General features: G+C 44.1%; 1 protein-coding gene across 4 annotated transcripts in view; it reads right to left on the bottom strand.

The window, feature by feature from the left end:
• Positions 1-25,580, bottom strand: part of LOC124148380 (cilia- and flagella-associated protein 44-like) — a 67,271-nt gene that overhangs the window by 2,340 nt on the left and 39,351 nt on the right. For all 4 annotated transcript variants that reach the window (XM_048398090.1, XM_048398089.1, XM_048398087.1 and 1 more), the window contains 18 exons: positions 24,972-25,248; positions 23,678-23,733; positions 22,419-22,581; positions 21,391-21,521; positions 20,332-20,522; positions 18,890-19,056; positions 17,454-17,642; positions 15,877-16,061; positions 14,896-15,061; positions 13,819-13,985; positions 12,166-12,294; positions 11,513-11,627; positions 10,179-10,365; positions 6,067-6,188; positions 4,125-4,301; positions 2,956-3,152; positions 1,445-1,670; positions 30-164 (listed from right to left, as the gene is read on the bottom strand). In XM_048398090.1, the coding sequence (XP_048254047.1) occupies positions 30-164; positions 1,445-1,670; positions 2,956-3,152; positions 4,125-4,301; positions 6,067-6,188; positions 10,179-10,365; positions 11,513-11,627; positions 12,166-12,294; positions 13,819-13,985; positions 14,896-15,061; positions 15,877-16,061; positions 17,454-17,642; positions 18,890-19,056; positions 20,332-20,522; positions 21,391-21,521; positions 22,419-22,581; positions 23,678-23,733; positions 24,972-25,248 (2,980 nt within the window). The remainder of the gene's footprint in view (positions 1-29; positions 165-1,444; positions 1,671-2,955; positions 3,153-4,124; positions 4,302-6,066; positions 6,189-10,178; positions 10,366-11,512; positions 11,628-12,165; positions 12,295-13,818; positions 13,986-14,895; positions 15,062-15,876; positions 16,062-17,453; positions 17,643-18,889; positions 19,057-20,331; positions 20,523-21,390; positions 21,522-22,418; positions 22,582-23,677; positions 23,734-24,971; positions 25,249-25,580) is intronic.

Genomic DNA, 25,580 nt, shown 5'->3' with positions numbered 1-25,580 from the left:
GGCAGTGAACAAGGGAGGCAACAGCTTACCAGGTTCTTCTGGCGAGAGTCCAGTGATGCCTCTAAGTCCTTCTTCTCCATCATCAGCATGTTCAGCTGTTCCAGGCGGTTTGTGTTGTCTCGGATCAAGTCTGTGATTCGGCTGCGCTTCTCAGCTATCAGTTTCTGAAGGTGGATTTCATTGGTTATTCAGTGACAAATTTGCAAAGGAAATGAAAATTTAAATTCCATATAAATTCCACAAAAAACCCCTTGATTGGAAATGTTTTTGAATTGAATTTGAGAGGTTCAGAGACAATGAGACGAGGATATATATGTTTATTATTTTCAAGATATTTTTTTGGTTCCTCTTATTTGGGTCCATGCCATTTTCTAAAGAAGGGATTGGGAAGGGACCTCCCTGAATCCCCTGAAACCTATATCCCAGTGCGACAGCTGTGGACAGTGTGGGTGGGGCAGGGAAGGGATACAAGCCATCAGGACACCCCTAGATCGCCTGGACTACTCACATCCCAGTGAGACAGCTGCTCTGTGGGTGGGGCAGGGAAGGGGTTTAAGCCATCAGGACCCCCCTAGATCTCCTGGACTACTCACATGCCAATGAGACAGCTGCTCTGTGGGTGGGGCAGGGAAGGGATTCAAGCCATCAGGACCCCCCTAGATCTCCTGGACTACTCACATGCCAGTGAGACAGCTGCTCTGTGGGTGGGGCAGGGAAGGGATTTAAGCCATCAGGACCCCCCTAGATCTCCTGGACTACTCACATCCCAGTGAGACAGCTGCTCTGTGGGTGGGGCAGGGAAGGGATTTAAGCCATCAGGACCCCCCTAGATCTCCTGGACTACTCACATGCCAATGAGACAGCTGCTCTGTGGGTGGGGCAGGGAAGGGATTCAAGCCATCAGGACCCCCCTAGATCTCCTGGACTACTCACATGCCAATGAGACAGCTGCTCTGTGGGTGGGGCAGGGAAGGGATTCAAGCCATCAGGACCCCCCTAGATCTCCTGGACTACTCACATGCCAGTGAGACAGCTGCTCTGTGGGTGGGGCAGGGAAGGGATTTAAGCCATCAGGACCCCCCTAGATCTCCTGGACTACTCACATCCCAGTGAGACAGCTGCTCTGTGGGTGGGGCAGGGAAGGGATTTAAGCCATCAGGACCCCCCCTAGATCTCCTGAACTACTCACATCCCAGTGAGACAGCTGCTCTGTGGGTGGGGCAGGGAAGGGATTTAAGCCATCAGGACCCCCCTAGATCTCCTGGACTACTCACATGCCAGTGCTACAGCTGCTCTGTGGGTGGGGCAGGGAAGGGATTCAAGCCATCAGGACCCCCCTAGATCTCCTGTACTACTCACATGCCAGTGCTACAGCTGCTCTGTGGGTGGGGCAGGGAAGGGATTTAAGCCATCAGGACCCCCCTAGATCTCCTGTACTACTCACATCCCATTGACACAGCTCCTCAGCACACTGTATCTCGGTGATGTGGCACTTCTCCTTCAGCTCCTCGATGCTGCGGTTCACTGTCACCGTCTCCAGCTTCTCCAGGTCCACGATGCGGCCGAACTTGCTGACCATCATCTGGTTGCATGTCTCGTCCATCTCCACGATCTTCTGCTCAAACACCTTGCGGTCCTTGATGAGCTGCACATGCTTCCGACGGGACTCCCTGAGACACAGGACATCACGCTATACTACTACTTCAACAACCCTGACAATGTTATAGTCATTACAAGTGACTCAGGCGGGACTCCCTGAGACACAGGACATGATGCTTTACTACTACTTCAACAACCCTGACAATGTTATAGTCATTACAAGTGACTCAGGCGGGACTCCCTGAGACACAGGACATGATGCTATACTACTACTTCAACAACCCTGACAATGTTATAGTCATTACAAGTGACTCAGGCGGGACTCCCTGAGACACAGGACATGATGCTATACTACTACTTCAACAACCCTGACAATTTATAGTCATTACAAGTGACTCAGGCGGGACTCCCTGAGACACAGGACATGATGCTATACTACTACTTCAACAACCCTGACAATGTTATAGTTATTACAAGTGACTCAGGCGGGACTCCCTGAGACACAGGACATGTTGCTATACTACTACTTCAACAACCCTGACAATGTTATAGTCATTACAAGTGACTCAGTGAGTGAGTGAGTGAGTATGGTTTTACGCCGCTTTTAGAAATATTCCAGCAATATCACGGCGGGGGACACCAGAAATGGGCTTCACACATTGTACCCATGTCGGGAATCAAACCTGGGTCTTCAGCGTGACGAGCAAACGCTTTAACCACTAGGCTACCCGACCTCCCCACAAGTGACTCAGCAGCAGGAGGGCAAGGGATTACAATATCATATTACACAATGTCTAGTAAACGTTCTGCAATACAACAGTGGAGGACTTCTGTCCATGGGAATTGTAAACAATACATTTTCTGTTCACTCCACCTACTCTATAACTCCAAAAGCATTACAAAGTAGACACAATTTATGGATAACAAACTTCTTTAACATTGTAAAGGCGACATTTCGGTATAGATCCTTATACTGCTGCTTGACAAGAAGTTGTTATCCATAAATTGTGCCTATTTTGTCATCCGTCAACTTCTAAGTAATGCCTATCAAACAATTCCCACCCAAGGCATTATCACTTTATAATAATGCATCAAAAAAAGTTTTACATATACTGTTCATGATATATATACTGATGGAAACATACTGAAACACATAAACGTATTGAAAAAGTAAATGACATCTTGGTTCAATATAGACAGTTCACATGAAGATATGTAAAATTTGTATTTAAAATGTCACCAAATTGTCAAACAGTCATCTTCAGGGTATATAAGACGTATCTGCACTAATGAATGCTTTCAGTTGTATGTGTTCCCTTATTTCTTTCCATCAGTATATAAGGAGTGGACACTGACTTCATCTGTTTCTTCTGCAGGAACTTCTCGTGCTCCAGCTCCTTGATGCGCTGCTGCAGGCGCACGACGCCGTTGGACTCAAACACCAGGGTCTGGCTCAGGTCCTGGGGCAGCACGTTGTTCAGCATGTACTGAATCTGGTTCAGCTTCAGCGTCACCACCACGTTCAGCTCGTTCAGCTTCTGCTGCTTCTCAAGCTGGCAACAGAGTCGGAAGACAGTCAGATATAAAGTCAGATGATAGTCATACACACGGTCACGTATACAGAGGACAGTCAGATATACAGAGGACAGTCAAATATACAGTTAGAAATAGTCAGATAACAGCCATATATATAGAGGACAGTCAAATATATAGTCAAATATACAGTCATGATCAGATATAAAGTCAGATAACAGCCATATATACAGAGGACAGTCAAATATATAGTCAGAAATAAAGTCGGATAACAGCCATATATACAGAGGACAGTCAAATATATAGTCAAATATACAGTCAGAAATAAAGTCAGATAACAGCCATATATACAGAGGACAGTCAAATATATAGTCAAATATACAGTCAGGAATACAGTCAGATAACAGCCATATTTACAGAGGACAGTCAAATATATAGTCAAATATAGTCAGAAATAAAGTCAGATAACAGCCATATTTCCAGAGGACAGTGAAATATAAAGTCAAATATACAGTCAGAAATGAAGTCCTTTATACAGAGGTTAGTCAAATATGAAGTCAGATATAGTTGAGAACAGTCCGATACATCATGGTCAGAGAATGCGAGATATAGTCAGAAAACAATCAGATGCAGCCAGAGGACAATCAGATGAAGTCAGAGAACAATCAGATGCAGTCAGAGAACAATCAGATGCAGTCAGAGAACAATCAGACTGTCTGAGAACAATAACATGCAGTCAGAACAGTTAGAGAACAATCAGATGATGTCAGAGGACAATCAGATAGTCAGAGAACAATCAGATGAGGTCAGAGAACAATCAGATGCAGTCAGAGAACAATCAGATGATGTCAGAGAACAATCTGACACAATCAGAGACCTGTCATATATGGTCAAAGAACAGTTAGACATACAGTAATTACTAAATTCTGGTGAAAACTATACCAAGTTAGGGTCAGAAGACTGTAAGGTGTCTGACTACATAATCTCCCTACCTGGAAGGCCTCGAGATCATTCTGTGCTGTCTTGAGAGCCCCGTCGATGACTCTGGCCTTCTTGCTGAGTCCCTCCAGCTCCTTCTTCATGGTGTCCTGGTTCTTCCTCTCCTCAGCCAGGGCTTCCTCCAAGTCCAGCCTCTTCTCCCGAAGCTGGCATGTGTTGTCGTACAGGGTCTATAACACACGGTAAGCCATACAGATATAATCCAGGACCAGATGAAGCAGTGCCTAAACCAATGTCCTACGCCTACTTGCAGGGTCTATAACACACGGTAAGCCATACAGATATAATCCAGGTCCAGATGAACCAGTGCCTAAACCAATGTCCTTTGCAGGGTCTATAACACACGGTAAGCCATACAGATATAATCCAGGACCAGATGAAGCAGTGCTTAAACCAATGTCCTACGCCTACTTGCAGGGTCTACAACACAGGGTAAACCATACAGATATAATCCAGGACCAGATGAACCAGTGCCTAAACCAATGTCCTACGCCTACTTGCAGGGTCTATAACACACGGTAAGCCATACAGATATAATCCAGGACCAGATGAACCAGTGCCTAAACCAATGTCCTTTGCAGGGTCTATAACACACGGTAAGCCATACAGATATAATCCAGGACCAGATGAACCAGTGCCTAAACAAATGTCCTACGCCTACTTGCAGGGTCGATGACATACGGTAAGCAATACAGATATAATCCAGGACCAGATGAAGCAGTGCCTAAACAAATGTCCTACGCCTACTTGCAGGGTCGATGACACATTGTTCAACCATACAGATATAATCCAGGACCAGATGAACCAGTGCCTAAACCAATGTCCTACGCCTACTTGCAGGGTTTACAACACACGGTAAGCCATACAGATATAATCCAGGACCAGATGTACCAGTGCCTAAACCAATGTCCTACGCCTACTTGCAGGGTCTATAACACACGGTAAGCCATACAGATATAATCAAGGACCAGATGAAGCAGTGCCTAAACCAATGTCCTACGCCTACTTGCATGGTCTACAACACAGGGTAAACCATACAGATATAATCCAGGACCAGATGAAGCAGTGCCTCAACAAATGTCCTACGCCTACTTGCAGGGTCGATGACATACAGTAAACCATACGGATATTATCCAGGACCAGATGAACCAGTGCCTAAACCAATGTCCTATGCCTACTTGCAGGGTCGATGACACACGGTAAACCATACAGATATATTCGAGGACCAGATAAAGCAATGCACTGTCCCACACCTAGTCACAGGGTCGATGACACACGGTAAACCATACAGATATATTCGAGGACCAGATAAAGCAATGCACTGTCCCACACCTAGTTACAGGGTTGATGACACACGGTAAACCATACAGATATATTCGAGGACCAGATAAAGCAATGCACTGTCCCACACCTAGTCACAGGGTCGATGACACACGGTAAACCATACAGATATATTCGAGGACCAGATAAAGCAATGCACTGTCCCACACCTAGTCACAGGGTTGATGACACACGGTAAACCATACAGATATATTCGAGGACCAGATAAAGCAATGCACTGTCCCACACTTAGTCACAGGGTCGATGACACACGGTAAACCATACAGATATATTCGAGGACCAGATAAAGCAATGCACTGTCCCACACCTAGTCACAGGGTTGATGACACACGGTAAGCCATACAGATATATTCGAGGACCAGATAAAGCAGTGCACTGTCCCACACCTAGTCACAGGGTTGATGACCAACAATCCACCAAGTCACTAACACTGATCAGCTAAGTTGGTTGCCTCTTAAGACAAGCATAGGTTTTTGAGGGTCTATTTTAGCATAAAGCAGCCATGTTTACCAAGAAGGCGAGCAGTGGAACACTGGTATGTGAGTATGTGAAGGTGTGTCTATTAATCATCAGACATTTTACAGTGGTACTGACCTGGTCACAGCCAGGAGGACACACGTCCAGGTCAAATCCCCCGGCTTCCTCGTCGGACTCCTCATCCGACTCCTCCCAGTCTGACTCATCATCAGAGTCCTCGTCGCTGTCCTCATCAGAACCTAGACACAGTTGCATACTACTTAGAGAGAGACATAGATTATACTGGTGACACACAGACACAGATTATACTGGTAAGACACAGACACAGACACAGATGCATACTGGTGACACACGGATACAGATGCATGCTGGTGACACACAGACACAGATGCATGCTGGTGACACACAGACACAGATGCATACTGGTGACACAAAGACACAGATGCATACTGGTGACACACAGACACAGATGCATACTGGTGACACACAGACACAGATGCATGCTGGTGACACACAGACACAGATGCATACTGGTGACACACGGATACAGATGCATGCTGGTGACACACAGACACAGATGTATGCTGGTGACACACAGACACAGACACAGATGCATACTGGTGACACACGGATACAGACACAGATGCATGCTGGTGACACACAGACACAGACACAGATGCATGCTGGTGACACACAAACACAGATGCATACTGGTGACACACGGATACAGATGCATACTGGTGACACACAGACACAGATGCATACTGGTGACACACAGACACAGATTATACTGGTGACACACAGACACAGATTATACTGGTGACACACAGACACAGATGCATACTGGTGACACAAAGACACAGATTATACTGGTGACACACAGACACAGATGCATGCTGGTGACACACAGACACAGATGCATGCTGGTGACACACAGACACAGATGCATACTGGTGACACACAGACACAGACACAGATGCATACTGGTGACACACGGATACAGACACAGATGCATGCTGGTGACACACAGACACAGACACAGATGCATGCTGGTGACACACAGACACAGATGCATACTGGTGACACACAGACACAGATGTATGCTGGTGACACACAGACACAGATGTATGCTGGTGACACACAGACACAGATGTATGCTGGTGACACACAGACACAGACACAGATGCATACTGGTGACACACGGATACAGACACAGATGCATGCTGGTGACACACAGACACAGATGTATGCTGGTGACACAGACACAGATGTATGCTGGTGACACACAGACACAGACACAGATGCATACTGGTGACACACGGATACAGACACAGATGCATGCTGGTGACACACAGACACAGATGTATGCTGGTGACACACAGACACAGATGCATACTGGTGACACACAGACACAGATGCATACTGGTGACACATGGATACAGATGCATACTGGTGACACACGGATACAGATGCATACTGGTGACACACAGACACAGATGCATACTGGTGACACACGGATACAGATGCATACTGGTGACACACAGACACAGATGCATGCTGGTGACACACAGACACAGACACAGATGCATACTGGTGACACACAGACACAGACACAGATGCATACTGGTGACACACAGACACAGACACAGATGCATACTGGTGACACACGGATACAGACACAGATGCATGCTGGTGACACACAGACACAGATGCATACTGGTGACACACAGACACAGACACAGATGCATACTGGTGACACACAGACACAGATGCATACTGGTGACACACGGATACAGATGCATGCTGGTGACACACAGACACAGATGCATACTGGTGACACACAGACACAGACACAGACACAGATGCATACTGGTGACACACAGACACAGATGCATGCTGGTGACACACAGACACAGATGCATACTGGTGACACACAGACACAGATGCATACTGGTGACACACAGACACAGATGCATACTGGTGACACACGGACACAGATGCATACTGGTGACACACAGACACAGACACAGATGCATACTGGTGACACACAGACACAGATGCATGCTGGTGACACACAGACACAGATGCATACTGGTGACACAAAGACACAGATGCATACTGGTGACACACAGACACAGATGCATACTGGTGACACACGGATACAGATGCATGCTGGTGACACACGGATACAGATGCATGCTGGTGACACACAGACACAGATGCATACTGGTGACACAAAGACACAGATGCATACTGGTGACACACAGACACAGATGCATACTGGTGACACACAGACACAGATTATACTGATAAGACACAGACACAGACACAGATGCATACTGGTGACACACGGATACAGATGCATGCTGGTGACACACAGACACAGATGCATACTGGTGACACACAGACACAGATGCATACTGGTGACACACAGACACAGATTATACTGGTGACACACAGACACAGATTATACTGGTGACACACAGACACAGATGCATACTGGTGACACACAGACACAGAGCATACCGGTGAGACACAGACACAGAGCACACTCGTGACACACAGACACAGATGCATACTCGTGACACACAGACACAGATGCATACTGGTGACACACAGACACAGAGCATACCGGTGAGACACAGACACAGAGCACACTCGTGACACACAGACACAGACAGTGGTCAACCGGTCATGTTACATATCACATAATGGTGACACACAGACACAGACAGTGGTCAACCGGTCATGTTACATATCACATACTGGTGACACACAGACACAGACAGTGGTCAACCGGTCATGTTACATATCACATACTGGTGACACAGACACAGACACAGATAGTGGTCAACCGGTCATGTTACATATCACATACTGGTGACACACAGACACAGACAGTGGTCAACCGGTCATGTTACATATCACATAATGGTGACACACAGACACAGACAGTGGTCAACCGGTCATGTTACATATCACATACTGGTGACACACAGACACAGACAGTGGTCAACCGGTCATGTTACATATCACATACTGGTGACACACAGACACAAACAGTGGTCAACCGGTCATGTTACATATCACATAATGGTGACACACAGACACAGACAGTGGTCAACCGGTCATGTTACATATCACATACTGGTGACACACAGACACAGACAGTGGTCAACCAGTCATGTTACATATCACATACTGGTGACACACAGACACAGACAGTGGTCAACCGGTCATGTTACATATCACATACTGGTGAATCACAGACACAGACAGTGGTCAACCAGTCATGTTACATATCACATACTGGTGACACACAGACACAGACAGTGGTCAACCGGTCATGTTACATATCACATACTGGTGACACAGACACAGACACAGACAGTGGTCAACCGGTCATGTTACATATCACATACTGGTGACACACAGACACAGACAGTGGTCGACCGGTCATGTTACATATCACATACTGGTGACACAGACACAGACACAGACAGTGGTCAACCGGTCATGTTACATATCACATACTGGTGACACACAGACACAGACAGTGGTCGACCGGTCATGTTACATATCACATACTTGTGACACACAGACACAGACAGTGGTCAACTGGTCATGTTACATATCACATACTGGTGACACACAGACACAGACAGTGGTCAACCGGTCATGTTACATATCACATACTGGTGACACACAGACACAGACAGTGGTCAACCGGTCATGTTACATATCACACTGTGGTCGACCGGTCATGTTACATATCACATACTGGTGACACACAGACACAGACAGTGGTCAACCGGTCATGTTACATATCACATACTGGTGACACAGACACAGACAGTGGTCAACCGGTCATGTTACATATCACATAATGGTGACACACAGACACAGACAGTGGTCAACCGGTCATGTTACATATCGAATAAAGGTGACACACAGACACAGACAGTGGTCAACCGGTCATGTTACATATCACATAATGGTGACACACAGACACAGACAGTGGTCAACCGGTCATGTTACATATCACATACTGGTGACACACAGACACAGACAGTGGTCAACCGGTCATGTTACATATCACATAATGGTGAAAGAAGGGTGAAGCCATCACTGTGATCAGGACAGCAAGGTTACAACACATTTTACTGCTGTAACATGACAACAAGGGTATGCTGTCAGAAAGTATAGTTTAGCATGATATATTTGTGTACCGTCTCCCTCAGCAGTCTTCTTTTTTGTCCGCTTGATCTTTTTCTTGAAGACCTTGGTGAGGTAGTCAGCAAACTTGTTGTTGTCTCCAAGGGAGGTGATGAAGGTGGCGTGGAGAGCTCTCTCCTTCTCCTGCAGCTTCTCAATGTCCTTCTTCTTCCCGTCCATCTTCCCTTGCACCTCCAGGATCTGGCAACAGGAGGGGGGAAGGGGATGAACATAAGATATATGGTAACCATGGAGATCAACGGCAATATGCTTACCCCAGACATCAGACATGAGCCCACTGTCTACCCGAGACATCAGACATGAGCCCACTGTCTACCCCAGACATCAGACATGAACACACAGTCTACCCCAGACATCAGACATGAACACACTGTCTATCCAGACATCAGACATGAGCCCACTGTCTACCCCAGACATCAGACATAGCCCACTGTCTACCCCAGACATCAGACATGAACACAGTCTACCCCACACATCAGACATGAGCCCATTGTCTACCCTAGACAGACATGAACACACTGTCTACCCCAGACATCAGACATGAACACACAGTCTACCGTAGACAGACATGAACACACTGTCTAGACATCAGACATGAGCCCACTGTCTACCCTAGACAGACGTGAACACACTGTCTACCCCAGACAGACATGAACATACTGTCTACCCCAGACATCAGACATGAACACACTGTCTACCCCAGACAGACATGAACACACTGTCTACCCCAGATATCAGACATGAACACAGTCTTCCCCAGACATCAGACATGAACACACTGTCTACCCCAGACATCAGACATGAACACACTGTCTACCCAAGCGTCAGACATGAACACACAGTCTACCCCAGACATCAGACATGAACACACTGTCTACCCCAGACATCAGACATGAACACACTGTCTACCCCAGACATCAGACATGAGCCCACTGTCTACCCCAGACATCAGACATGAACACACAGTCTACCCCAGACATCAGACATGAACACACAGTCTACCCCAGACATCAGACATGAACACACAGTCTACCCCAGACATCAGACATGAACACACTGTCTAGCCCAGACATCAGACATGAACACACTGTCTAGCCCAGACATCAGACATGAACACACTGTCTACCCCAGACATCAGACATGAGCCCACTGTCTACCCCAGACAGACATGAACACACTGTCTACCCCAGACATCAGACATGAACACACAGTCTACCCCAGACATCAGACATGAACACACAGTCTACCCCAGACATCAGACATGAGCCCACTGTCTAGCCCAGACATCAGACATGAACACACAGTCTAGCCCAGACATCAGACACACCTTGTTCTGCATGTCCAGCTTCTCCTGCTGTTTGCCAGTGACCTTGGCAGCCAGGACGTCCTCCCTTTTCTCATACTCCTTTAGGAGGACCAGCTCCTCGAACAGCGTCACCTGTCTGTCATAGACAAAACGTTGTCAACACCAGGGTGCAGTGACATGGCTTTAGATCAAACTACAGTCAAGTCCCATTAATCCGACATGGTTGGTTGCCTATGATTATGTTGGATTAACGAGTATGATAAACGAAATTAAGTAGTATCAACGTTCATGATCGAAAACCGGACAACTACACGATAGATAACAATACAAATACATAATAATACGAAATGAAATATTCAAATTGTTATGTTATTAATATGTTTTCTAATCATGCAAGCTCTAAAACTTAACACAAAACTACTGTTACGGGCTGTATGACTGAATCAAAATACATGTACGTTAATAAGCATTGTCTGGAATGGAAACCGCCAGTTTGAAACTAATGCCCGCAAGCCCCAAATTTTCCCATTGTTTTAACATTACAAGGGCTTTTTATCTTCAGGGCTAGTAGAGCTATTGAGTTTTGTTGTAACCCTGTTTAACTACTGGGACACACTACCACTCTACAACTTCACAACCATGTGAAATGACAAAAGAACACAAGGTATTCTCACCTCAAATCAGCATTCTTCATGACAATATCCAGCTCAAACTTGTCGTGTCGGAGGAGACGGAGCTCAGCATCAAAGTTCTTTACAAGCTCCTCTATCTTGTTGAGGATGTCGTCCTGCTCATATATAAGTCTGAAACATACACCATCTTACCATAGAGTTCATATCCAGTTTAGTTGTTGTTGTTGTTGTTGGTTTGTAATTTAACGCCACACTCAGCAATATTCCAGCTATATGATGGCGGTCTGTAAATAATCAAGTCTGGACCGAACAATCCATCAATCAACGCAATTGGGGTCGATGACATGATGATGACATTGATGACAGTCTGATTACCACAGTGACATCCAGAATTCAGAATTTTTAATACATATGTTTGATACATACATTGCAGGGGGACTTCAATATTCCAAATATGCCTAAGGCTTGACATATTTTTCAAACTACTATCCTTAGAAACCATTTTCTTCTTCTGTTACCACAAAATAGTTGATACATCCATACCCATTGTCTATTTCTTCACATTCCTTAAAGTGAGCTATGCTGGATCTGGTATACTGCATAGCCCTCTATTATACATGGGTATACTGTATAGCCCCCTATTATACATAGGTATACTGTAAAGCCCTCCATTATACACAGGTATATTGTATAGCCCTCCATTATACATAGGTATACTGTGTAGCCCTGCATTATACACAGGTATACTGTATAGCCCTGCATTATACATAGGTATACTGTATAGCCCACCATTATACATAGGTATACTGTATAGCCCTCCATTATACACAGGTATACTGTATAGCCATCCATTATACACAGGTACTGTATAGCCCTCCATTATACATAGGTATACTGTATAGCCCTTCATTATACACAGGTATACTGTATAGCCCTCCATTATACATAGGTATACTGTATAGCCCTGCATTATACATAGGTATACTGTATAGCCATCCATTATACACAGGTACTGTATAGCCCTCCATTATACATAGGTATACTGTATAGCCCCTCATTATACATAGGTATACTGTATAGCCCTCCATTATACATAGGTATACTGTATAGCCCTCCATTATACATAGGTATACTGTATAGCCATCCATTATACACAGGTATACTGTATAGCCCTGCATTATACATAGGTATACTGTATAGCCCTGCATTATACATAGGTATACTGTATAGCCCTCCATTATACACAGGTATACTGTATAGCCCTCCATTATACACAGGTATACTGTATAGTCCTGCATTATACACAGGTATACTGTATAGCCCTCCATTATACATAGGTATACTGTATAGCCCTCCATTATACATAGGTATACTGTATAGCCCTCCATTATACATAGGTATACTGTATAGCCATCCATTATACACAGGTATACTGTATAGCCCTCCATTATACATAGGTATACTGTATAGCCCTGCATTATACATAGGTATACTGTATAGCCCTCCATTATACACAGGTATACTATATAGCCATCCATTATACACAGGTATACTATATAGCCCTCCATTATACATAGGTATACTGTATAGCCCTCCATTATACATAGGTATACTGTGTAGCCCTCCATTATACATAGGTATACTGTATAGCCCTCCATTATACATAGGTATACTGTATAGCCCTCCAAGTCTAACCTGATCTCTTCTATCTGTCGGATCTGCTGCTCCAGGGGAGACAACTCTTCCTCACCCTCAGTGTCAGCGGTGACAGAAGACGCCTGGGTTTTTGGAGCACTTACAAGAGAGGACTGCTTGGTTGCTAGGGGTGGGGATGCACGGGGTTGTGTGGTGTGGGAAGGAGCCTGGGGAGAAGACAGACATGGTGGTCAATTTCAAACAACCAGGATAAAGTTTAACAAACTGAATGTCTAGGTATTCATTGATAATGACTATTGTTGAATATACCCAATACCGAAAATTATGCAACTGTTTCAAACGAGAAATATTTGAATATCAAAAGAATGATTTTTGTATCATCAATATCTATTCAAACTGAATGTGTAAGACAGAGGTTTCATTTTGTATGGTTTGTCTGGTCCAAACACATTATGTGATACAGCTGGTCTCATGTGTTGAGTATCTGCCCAGAGAGCAGAAAGTTGGTGGTTCGATCCCCTGCTGCCTATGTGGTCTAGTGGATAGAGTATCTGTCCAGAGAGCAGAAAGTTGGTGGTTCGATCCCCTGCTGCCTATGTGGTCTAGTGGATAGAGTGTCTGCCCAGAGAGCAGAAGGTCGGTGGTTCGATCCCCTGCTGCCTATGTGGTCTAGTGGATAGAGTATCTGCCCAGAGAGCAGAAGGTCCGTGGTTCGATCCCCAGCCGTGTCATACCAAAAGACGTAAAAGACGGTATGTATGGCTACCCTGCCTGGCCCTCATCACTCAGGGAATAAAACAAGGACTGGTCAGCTCGGAGTATACTGTGTCTCAATAGGGCATCCATGTCAAACTGTGGCATGGTATCTCAGTGGGCAAGTGCGATAAAAGTGGCATTACTCCAGACTTACACCTGCACGCACTCACGCACGCACTCACGCACGCACGCACGCACGCACGCACACACACACGCATGCACGCACGCACATATATACACACGCTTCTTGCTGTGTACGTGCAATAACCATGAATAGGACCTCAAACCCATTTCACCTGACGTCATGTGATCCACATTGAGAACACACAACCATTACACACAAAAAACTATCTCCCCTACCTTCTGTTCCCCAGCGCCACCACCGCCACCGCCACCACCACCACTGAAGCCTCCAAAGCCAGCGCCGAATCCGCTCCCTCCTGCTTTGGTTTTCTGCTCTGCTATTCTCTGGGACTCCATGTCCTTCTTGAACTGCAGCAGTGTCTCCCGCGTGTACTCCAGGCGCCTGAGCAAATAGTAAACAGTTCACCAATAATGTCTAACTCATTAAACTCTGACCTCAGCTCTCACTCGCTATCGCTAACCAAGATCTGAAGTCATCCCATTACGAATCATGTCAGAATGACCTAATATCCGACCAATCAGAGCATCGCATACCAGATCAGGAGGTGCCAGTCGGACTGTGTTTTCCAATCATGCAGACTCGAACGGAGACAAACACAGAGTTTTCCGAACAACAAAATTCATTGTCTATGTCTCGCTTCATGATATTTCATTGGTTTGGTTGGTTGGTTTTTTGTTTAACGCCGCACTCAGCAATATTCCAGCTATATGACAGCGGTCTGTAAATAATTGAGTCTGACACATGAGCATCAATCTACAAAATTGGGATCGATGACATGCATCAACCAAGTCAGCGAGTCTGACCACCTGATCCTGTTAGTCGCCTCTTACGACAAGCATAGTCGCCTTTAAAAGCTGAAGAACTATTCTACCCCGGATCTCATGATACTTCAAACAAGAGATGACAAAGCCACTCCAGCCCCCTGCCTCTTCATGACCTCTGAACCACTCACCCCTGCAATAAATGTCCCACCCCTTAGATGACTGTGCCACTCATGCCACCCCCTACCTCTACATGACCTCTGAACCACCCACCCCTTTAATAAATGCCCCGCCCCTTAGATGACAAAGCCACTCTTGCCCCACCCCCTCCCCTTCATGAACTCTAACCCAGCCACCCCTGCAATAAATGGCCCCCCCTTCGATGAGTGAGCCACTCCTGCCCCTCATGACACAGAAAGATGCATGATGACATACTTCTCTGGGAGCTCCTCCATGTGCATGTCGGGGATGTTGGGGAGGGGCTTGTGTCTGTCGGGGAAGAGGCGTGTCTGCACGGTGTGCAGCTGGTGCACGTGGCGGCGGATGTCCTCGATGATGCGGATCTTCTTGTCCCTCAGTGCCAGCAGCTTGACGTTGAAGTTGTACTTGTACTCATGGATCTAGAACAGCAGCAGCTTCACAGTCTCACACAGTGACAAGCTGTACACTTTACACACAACATAACCACAAAAATATCTTTCATAAAAAAAAATAAACAAGAGAAACATACTTTCTTTAATTCCTGGTTCACAGATTCTGATTGGTAAATGGGTACGAAAAATACAATAAAAACACCATTATGTCAGTCAGTGTAGAATTTAAACGTGTTTGTGTACATTTGGAAGAATATCAAATATCAAACAATAGTTACCTTTGTACATAATTCTAAATTATTGAATTTTCATTGTGTTCATTGTAATTCCTGCATTCTGATTAGCAGAACTGGTCACATGTTATTGCATTCATTCCCAATGAATGTAAAAAATTAAGCCCCGCCCACCAAAGCGGACTTCTTTTATTACTATGGAATGTTGGAGAATCCCAATATTACAGTCGAGGGATTCATACAGTTTGCACATCTGTTTTTCGATTCATACCTCAATGAACTGAACAAAATCCACAGTCAATCCTAAAGAAAACTACCTCTATTACATCATAACCATAAATCCCTGTGTACGCTGCTAACCACACTATAATGTTTTTTAGAAAGTTTCAACAAACGTGAGGACAACCCTATCCTTTGCAGGCAATGTAACTGCGCATGTTGTAATACCCCCATCGCAACAAACTAGTTCTCAATATTGACAGTCTTTTTACGAACTTCATGGACGGGCTCGGACAGGCAATGCAACTGCGTATGCTGTAATACCCCCATCGCACCAAACTAGTTCTCAATATTGACAGTCTTTTTACGAGCTTCATGGAGTTACATCAGATCTTCACCACATCTGACATACGAAGTTAGAATATTAAATAAAGAGCCTGTCAGATTTGTTTCCCCTGCTTTTCATTTCATTAGGATACATGAAGCATGTAAAAATGGTGCCTTACTGAAACTTGTGTAGAACTATTAGGGCTGGGAGGGGTAACTCGGGTACTCGGGTGGGTCCTGAGTAGGACCCAGGTACCCACAGGGTTATGTGGACCCGTGGTTAGTCATGTGATACATTTTTTTATGATAATAACTATAAAATTCCATGGTTACACTTAAGTACAAGTCGCTATGCGCACATTCCTTCTGATTTTTATATGTTTGAGTAAAGACAAAGCTTCAGTCAACTTCAGTGTGTGCATGATCAGATTGTTTTATGCTCTATGATAGTATCTACAAAAATTTTGCCAGGGCTACAGTAAAACAATTCCCAATTGAACATTTTGTACCCAACTTGAGACCTACAGTGGGTACCCCTGTAGGGTCAGGTAATAAGGCGCCTGGTACCCAGGTAGTAAATTTGGACTTCGCCAGTTGCCATAGTGTGGAAGACAAGACATGGCCGAGTTTAAATACTGACCAGGTCTTTGAGTATGAGTAGTCTCCCTCTGGCCTTCTCCACGTTCATGCGGAGGTGGTCGGGCACCACGTAGTCGGGGGCAGTCTTCAGCTTGTAGTCACCCATGTTCTCCTTGGCTTCCTTGATGGCGGACACATCCGCTGGGTCCTCGTAGTCGTCGTCAGGCTTCTGGATGTACAGGTCCTCCCACTGTTGTCATACACAGGTAGGTGTCATACACAGGTAGGTGTCATACACAGGTAGGTGTCATACACAGGTAAATGTCATACACAGGTAAATGTCATACACAGGTAAATGTCATGCACATGTCAATGTCATACACATGTAAATATTATTCTCAGGTGACATACTGAGGTAACTGTCATATACAGGTAAATGTCATGCACAGGTAAATGTTATACACATGTAAATATCATACACAGGTAAATTTCATACACGTGTAAATGTCATACACATGTAAATATCATACACAGGTAAATGTCATACACGTGTAAATGTCATACATATGTAAATATTATACACAGGTAAATGTCATACACATGTAAATATTATACACATGTCAATGTCATACACATATAAATATTATACTCAGGTGTCCTACTGAGGTAACTGTCATACACATGTTAATATTATACACATGTAAATGTCATACACATGTAAATATCATACACAGGTAAATGTCATACACATGTAAATGTCATACACTGGTAGGTGTCATACTGAGGTAAATGGCTTACACAGGTAAATGTCATACACAGGTAAATGTTATACACAGGTAGGTGTCATACTGAGGTAACTGTCATACACATGTAAATGTCAAACACATGTAAATGTCATACACATGTAAATATTATACTCAGGTGTCATACACATGTAAATAGTATACACAGATAGGTGTAATTCGGAACCCCGCTCTTAATCAAACCTCCTGAAAAAACTCCTTTGACATCTATATTTTTCAGATCGCTTGAGACCATTAAGATTTGCAAGAAATAAACAAGGTGCCTGGTAAGAATACTTCTGCCTGAGCAAAATACAACTCAAACTCTGTCTTTGTTCCATATCTAAAATATTTCCTCAATATTTATTTACATTGGGGTTAAAACACCTGTTAACCATTATGCATGGGATCATAAATCCCTGAGAGGAGAACCTCACCTCGGGTCTTATTTTCCCCACACCTCTTGGGTCTTAAAATCTGATCACTATATGGCTGAAATATTGCCGATGTGTCACTCACTCACTCACTCACTCACTCACTCACTCACTTAATATCTGACACAACCTCACAGTTGTAGTGGAGTTGAGATACAAACAAAATTTTAATTCCAAACTTTAAGTTGAAATAATGTTTTTTTAGTACTTCGCAGGATCAGGAGGTGCCTGGAACAAAGGCATGTTACTGTGGGCCATTTCCGGTCCAGGTAGACACTCACCTGCGCCCTCCTGGCAGCACGCTTCTTCTTCTTCTCCTCCACCTTCTTCAGAGCCTTGGTGATCCTCTCCCCCATGCTGCCCTTCAGGGTGGTCACCACCTTCGCCCCCATCGACTCGTCCGTCTTCTCCCCACTGCCATCACCGCTGTCTTCCCCCCGAAGCTTGCCTGCACCGGGAAGAGAGGATTCTGATATACTACAGAAAAACTAGATTTTGGCTCCAGATGTTTTAAAGCTTTCTTAGCTTCACCACGACGGCCTGTTTCTTGATGGAATAGTGGTGAGGTGAAATTGGGTTTAACGTCGCGTCCAAGATTATTGCACTTATATAGCGATGTGCATGTACGTGTGTGTGTGTTTGTGTGTGGCTGCTTGTACTAGTCTGGACTGATGCCGATTTATAGTGCTAGCTCACTGAGATACCATGCCGCAGTTTAACATGAATACCCCACTCAGACACAGTATGCTGACTCCAAGCCGATCAGTCCTTGTTTTAGCCCCTTAATGCCGAGCGCCTGACAGGGTAACAACAAGTATTATATTTTAACGTCTTTTGGTATGACGCGGCAGGGAATCGAACCCCGGACCTTCCGCTCTCCGGGCGGACACTCTACCACTAGCCCACGGAGGCGGTCGATGGAACAGTGTCTTCAACAATTGTAAATGTTTGTTCACATGAGGTGTTGTGGGGTTTAGCGACATGTTTAAGATTATTGCACTTATGTAGCAATGTGGATGCACATGTGTGTGTGTGTGTGTGTGTGTGTGTGTGTGTGTGTGTGTGTGTGTGTGTGTGTGTGTGTGTGTCTGCTTGTACTCTTCGTATTTGTCATTCAACATCTAAATTTGCTTTCAGAAGAATACAAAAAAGTGCTTCTCATCTAATTAATTTAATTTTAATTTTTTTAGTGTTGTAGGATCCGACACAAGGTAAACAGGTTTGCTTTTCTTAGATTATCACCAAACAAGAGAAATATGATTAAATGGGTCATAATTATCTACAAAAACAAGTATTTTAATAAATACAATCAACAGTCAAACAATGTTGTTTATTAATGGAGGAGCTATGGGATTTATAGGAGGTGGAATCTGATTGGTCAATAGGAGGGACATAGGAGTGAGTGAGTGAGTGAGTGAGTATGGTTTTACGCCGCTTTTAGCAATATTCCAGCAATATCACGGCGGGGGACACCAGAAATGGGCTTCACACATTGTACCCATGTCGGGAATTGAACCCGGGTCTTCGGCGTGACGAGCGAAAGGGACATAGGAGGGACATAACTCGTAATAGCCACTGGTGGCGCTACAATCAAGCCAAGAAATTCCCGCCTAGTTCAGCAAGGGTGGAAACTGGACCTTTACAGTCAGTTAACTCTCTTGCCTCAGGAAGATGTAATTTAACCAGACCAGAATCTGCCTAGTCTTTACAAGCAGGAACTGACCGACAGACATGTCCCGAGTAGGGTCCCTGGTCAGGTCGTCCTTGGTGAGGTAGAGCGTGCGGCGCCGCTCGAAGTCAGCCTTCAGCTGGTAGAAGTCGTCGGAGAGTTTGCTGGCGCGGAAGCTGGCCACCTCGTGGGGCGTGAGGAACGCCTTCAGGACGATCCTCTCACACTCCACCACATCCTTGAACCTGGGGACACAACCGGTAGCATGTCAACACTGGGCTATGGCTAGGACAGTCACATACAGATTAAATAGTTTGAAGTTATGTTCGAAATTAACCATACATAGCACCTGTGAACCTGACGAATCACATGTGAAAATAGGTTTTAACAAAATTCATAAGCAGGTGTAATTGCCAGAAGAAGAAATAATAATGACTATTACAAATATACAATGTGTGACTATGGATTTTTTTTAATTCGAATACAATGCAGCTAACGCAATTGGAATTGATTACATGCATCAACCAAGTCAGCGAGCCTGACCACCTGATCCTGTTAGTTGCCTCTTACGACAAGCATAGTCACCTTTTACGGCACGCATGGGTTGCTGAAAACCTATTCTACCCCGGATCTTCACGGGTCCAAATCAGTTTGGAAACTGAGCTACAATTTGAGGGGGGAGCGTTCGACAGCCTTGGGAGTTTCATGCCTGATTATTTAGTTACAGGAAAAAAATATAAAATACACTCTCTTAGACAATATCTATCGTGTTTTATGCATAAAATATATCGCCAACTGAATATTGTAGCAAACGCAACACTGCATTCTCAACCTATAACTGTACATGTGATTATTTCAAAATGCCTACTGACAATAAATGAGAAAGAGGTACTATTCTATAAACATTATCTTCCGTGGTTAAGTGGTAATCAAATCCGCTGTTTCAATCAGAAGTGGTTGTTTTGATTTGAAACCTCTGATTGACAAATGGTTATTTTGATTTGAAACCTCTGATTGACAAATCAAATCAAGTATTTTCCAAATTTATGGTAGAATGCGTGTTTGATTTGACCTGACAATGGGTTTGAGAGCAAACAGAGACAGAATGGCCACCTCTTGCGGAGTTTCTCCAGTGCTATCCGGTGCTTCTCCGACTCCCATGCTAGCTCCCGACGAACCACCTCGATCTTCTCATTGGTCTGCTTCTCCAGCTCAGACTTGATCTCCCGATCCATCTCAAACTCCTGGGAGGGAATACAACATACATAAACACACAATCTCTGAGTACCTATCTTACTCAACACTAATTCTCTGCTACTTTCCAATCATACCGTCAGTGGTGGTTTGTTTTTTAACGTCGCACTCATCAGTAGTCCGGCAATATGATGGCAGTCTGTAGATAATCAAGTAAATAATCGAGCTAGACAATCTAGATAGGTGAGATGTATTGTTTGGAATGGAATATTCATTGCAAGAGTATAATGTTATTTTCAAAAGATGTGTGTGTCTGAACAGATCATGATTAGGTGACCAAGATTTCCATTTTGGGAATATAATAACAATTATAGTCGACGAAGTCATCTATATCCCCCTCCCATTTTAACACTTTATGGTCCCAAACCAGGTGACTGACACAACATTTCTCTTAGCCCATGTCAAAATAGCTTCAATGGAAATTCTAAAATAAACATTTCTAAAACTCCTTGATATCAAATGGCACCAGTTCAGTATGTGCCTGGTAGACATGCAAAGTTTTGTGAGAAAGTTTTCTGAGTTATGCTCCGGAAACGAACACCACCCTTATAGAACCTAAGTCCAACTTGTTGCCATGGAAACGTAAAAAATATAATTTCTTAAATTCCTAAATAGCAAAAGGCACGAGTTCAGTATGTGTCTGAGAAAACATGCAAAGTTTTGTTAAAAAGTATTGAATGGGTTCTGAGTAATGCTCTGGAAACGATTTTGGGACGCACACACACACACACACACGCCCACACGCCCACACGCCCACACGCCCACACGCACGCACGGACGGACGGATGGACGGGACCCATTTCAGTATAAATTATTCATTGTATAAATTAAGGTTGTAGCATTTCCTAAAGTTTTTACAGGAACAGACAGGAGCTGTCACTACTCACCCCTTTCCCCAGCTGAATGTGCTTTGGCAGGGACTCGTTCTTCTCCAGCACCCCACGGAACTGGCGCCGCAGTTTAGAGATGCTACGTCGCACATCTCTCTTCTTCTCCTCAGCCTCTTTCATCATCTTGTCATACTCTGATTTCTGCTTCGCATCCTCGATACTGTACAGGGATTACAAAAGGTAAACTGTTCAGTCAATACGACTGGAATACTGTACAGGGAATACAACAGGCAAGCTATACAGGGAATACAACAGGCATACTGTACAGGGAATACAACAGACATACTGTACAGGGAATACAACAGGCATACTGTGCAGGGAATACAACAGGCATACTGTACAGGGAATACAACAGGCATACTGTACAGGGTATACAACAGGCATACTGTACAGGGAATATAACAGGAATACTGTACAGGGAATACAACAGGCATACTGTACAGGGTATACAACAGACATACTGTACAGGGAATACAACAGGCATACTGTACAGGGTATACAACAGGCATACTGTACAGGGAATATAACAGGCATACTGTACAGGGTATACAACAGGCATACTGTACAGGGAATACAACAGGCATACTGTACAGGGTATACAACAGACATACTGTACAGGGAATACAACAGGCATACTGTACAGGGTATACAACAGGCATACTGTACAGGGAATGTAACAGGCATACTGTACAGGGTATACAACAGGCATACTGTACAGGGAATACAACAGGCATACTGTACAGGGGATACAACAGGCATACTGTACAGGGTATACAACAGACATACTGTGCAGGGAATACAACAGGCATACTGTACAGGGTATACAACAGGCATACTGTACAGGGAATATAACAGGCATACTGTACAGGGTATACAACAGGCATACTGTACAGGGAATATAACAGGCATACTGTACAGGGGATACAACAGGCATACTGTACAGGGGATACAACAGGCATACTGTACAGGAATATAGCAGGCAAACCACATTCAACTCACTCTCCAATAGCCACCAGCACCATCAAGTATCTGTCACTCCCCAACTCCCCATGACTGTGTAACCCTCTGAACCCCCACGGTCTACTGTGTGAGTGAGTGAGTGAGTTGGGTTTACGCTGCTTAAAATATTATTCCAGTTATATCACGGCGTGTCAGCTTAATGTGGGAGGAAAGCCCGAAGTGATGCAGGTCTCAATCGTTTACCACTTCGGTGAAACCCACGAGCACGGGTATCAGTGACCTATCCACTGTCTCACCTGTAGGCGTTGGGGTCATCTATGTCATCAATAGTCCGGTCTCTCTCTTCTTGTTTCTGAAAACACAGACCAGTAGCAATATAATCTAAGTTGTAAATATGTAGTTAAATAATACAAATGGTTATAATATGAGATTCCCAGCAAAATGGTTTTATAAAGAAAGGACATCTTTTTAACAAAATTGAACCTGATGACAAATATCCTGATAAGACCATTTTACCAATTATTAATAAATTTTACCGATTTATCAAATTAATTTTTTAAGTGTCAAAACCTTTTACTGTTATCTGTTGGTCCTGTTATCAACAATAAGTCACATTTGCAAGCTGTAACATGAATAAATAATGCTAACATGTGAGTCGGGATATCTTTACAATTTATGGACAACTTCATTTTACTGTAATGGCAACATTTCGGTATAGATCCTTATACTGTTGTCAAGCGATCTATATTACATTTATACACATTATATATAAGGATCAATACTGAAACATCGCCATTAAAATAAAATAAAGAAGTTGTTATCCATAAATTGTGTCTACTTTGTCATCCGTCACCTTCTAAGAAATGCCCATCAAACAAAACATTTTCTGGCTTAGGGTCAAATATCTGCATCAGAGAACGTCTAGATTAACCTCCAGGAAACGAAAAATTTAATTCTCAACAATTCGAACACTTCAAATAACCCTCATATCAACTGATAACAGTTTTCCAGATATTATGACTTGACAGATACATTGTAATTTTCAAAGTATTTTATCGGGCCTGTTTTTGTATGCCCAATGCCCTGCTATACTCAATTATCCAGTGTACTTCCTGTTCTTAAATACCCTGAACCTATACGCTGCCATAGCTTCATACTCAGACTGATATGCAGTCCCAGAAATAAAGGCATCTTATTTAAAGATAAACAAAATCAAATCAAATGGAGCCCAGAACAATCCTTAATTTCAGGTGAGCTGAAGCAATCTAGACTTGCCAAATCATTCTAGACTTGAGTTGGGCTCCTTTTTCAATTTATTCTCCAGGGTCTGGGAGACAGACTACTTCATTCTGAGCCCGATTCAAAGAGCATCACGCTAAATACATCTCTTCAACCAAATTACTATCATGGGAGAGAAATTGTCTACTTAGAGACAGGCACAATGGAGGTGGTGACATTATTTCTGAAATGAAGCTGTTGTAAATGATCCAGGGTATTTAAAATTGAACAGAGATAAAACACCCTGGAAAATGGAGGATGAGTCCCAGTATGTGACTGTAGAAGTAGGACTGTGAGAAGTCAGCTACTCACTCTGGCGGAGGGGATCTTGGCCTTGTTCTCAGCAATCTTTTTCACAAGCTTCTCGTCGTCCATGAAGGCAAACTGGAAGAAGTTGCCGTCAGCGCCAACCGATAACAGAGTTGTCCCATCGTAGCTGACCTTGAGAGCTGTCACATGACCATAGTTGTTGTCGTGAATACTCAGTGCCCAGTACGGACCAAGGTCGGCGATGTCAAACTTATTTTCCAACTGCTGAACACGGATCATTCCATTCTCCATACCAAACAGGGCTTGCTGGCCAGAGTTGCTGGATAATAGAAAACTCATTGAATAAGTGAGTGAGTGAGTTTGGTTTTACGCCGCTTTTAGCAATATTCTAGCAATATCACGGCAGGGGACACCAGAAATGGGCTTCACACATTGTACCCATGTCGGGAATCGAACCCGGGTCTTCAGCATGACGAGCGAACGCTTTAACCACTAGGCTACCTTACTGCCCCCTCATTGAATAAGTCAGAGAGATGTAAGTATTATGGGTGATAAACAATGTCACTTCAGAATAAAAACCAGCCAAACAGAACCTTAATAGTTATACATATACAGTCAAGTCCCGTTAATCCGACATGGTTGGTTGCATAT

Source organism: Haliotis rufescens, unplaced genomic scaffold (assembly GCF_023055435.1).
Source record: "Haliotis rufescens isolate VD_foot unplaced genomic scaffold, xgHalRufe1.0.p SCAF_18, whole genome shotgun sequence".
NCBI classification, from domain to species: domain Eukaryota; kingdom Metazoa; phylum Mollusca; class Gastropoda; order Lepetellida; family Haliotidae; genus Haliotis; species Haliotis rufescens.
This window is presented reverse-complemented; position numbering and strand designations above follow the sequence as displayed.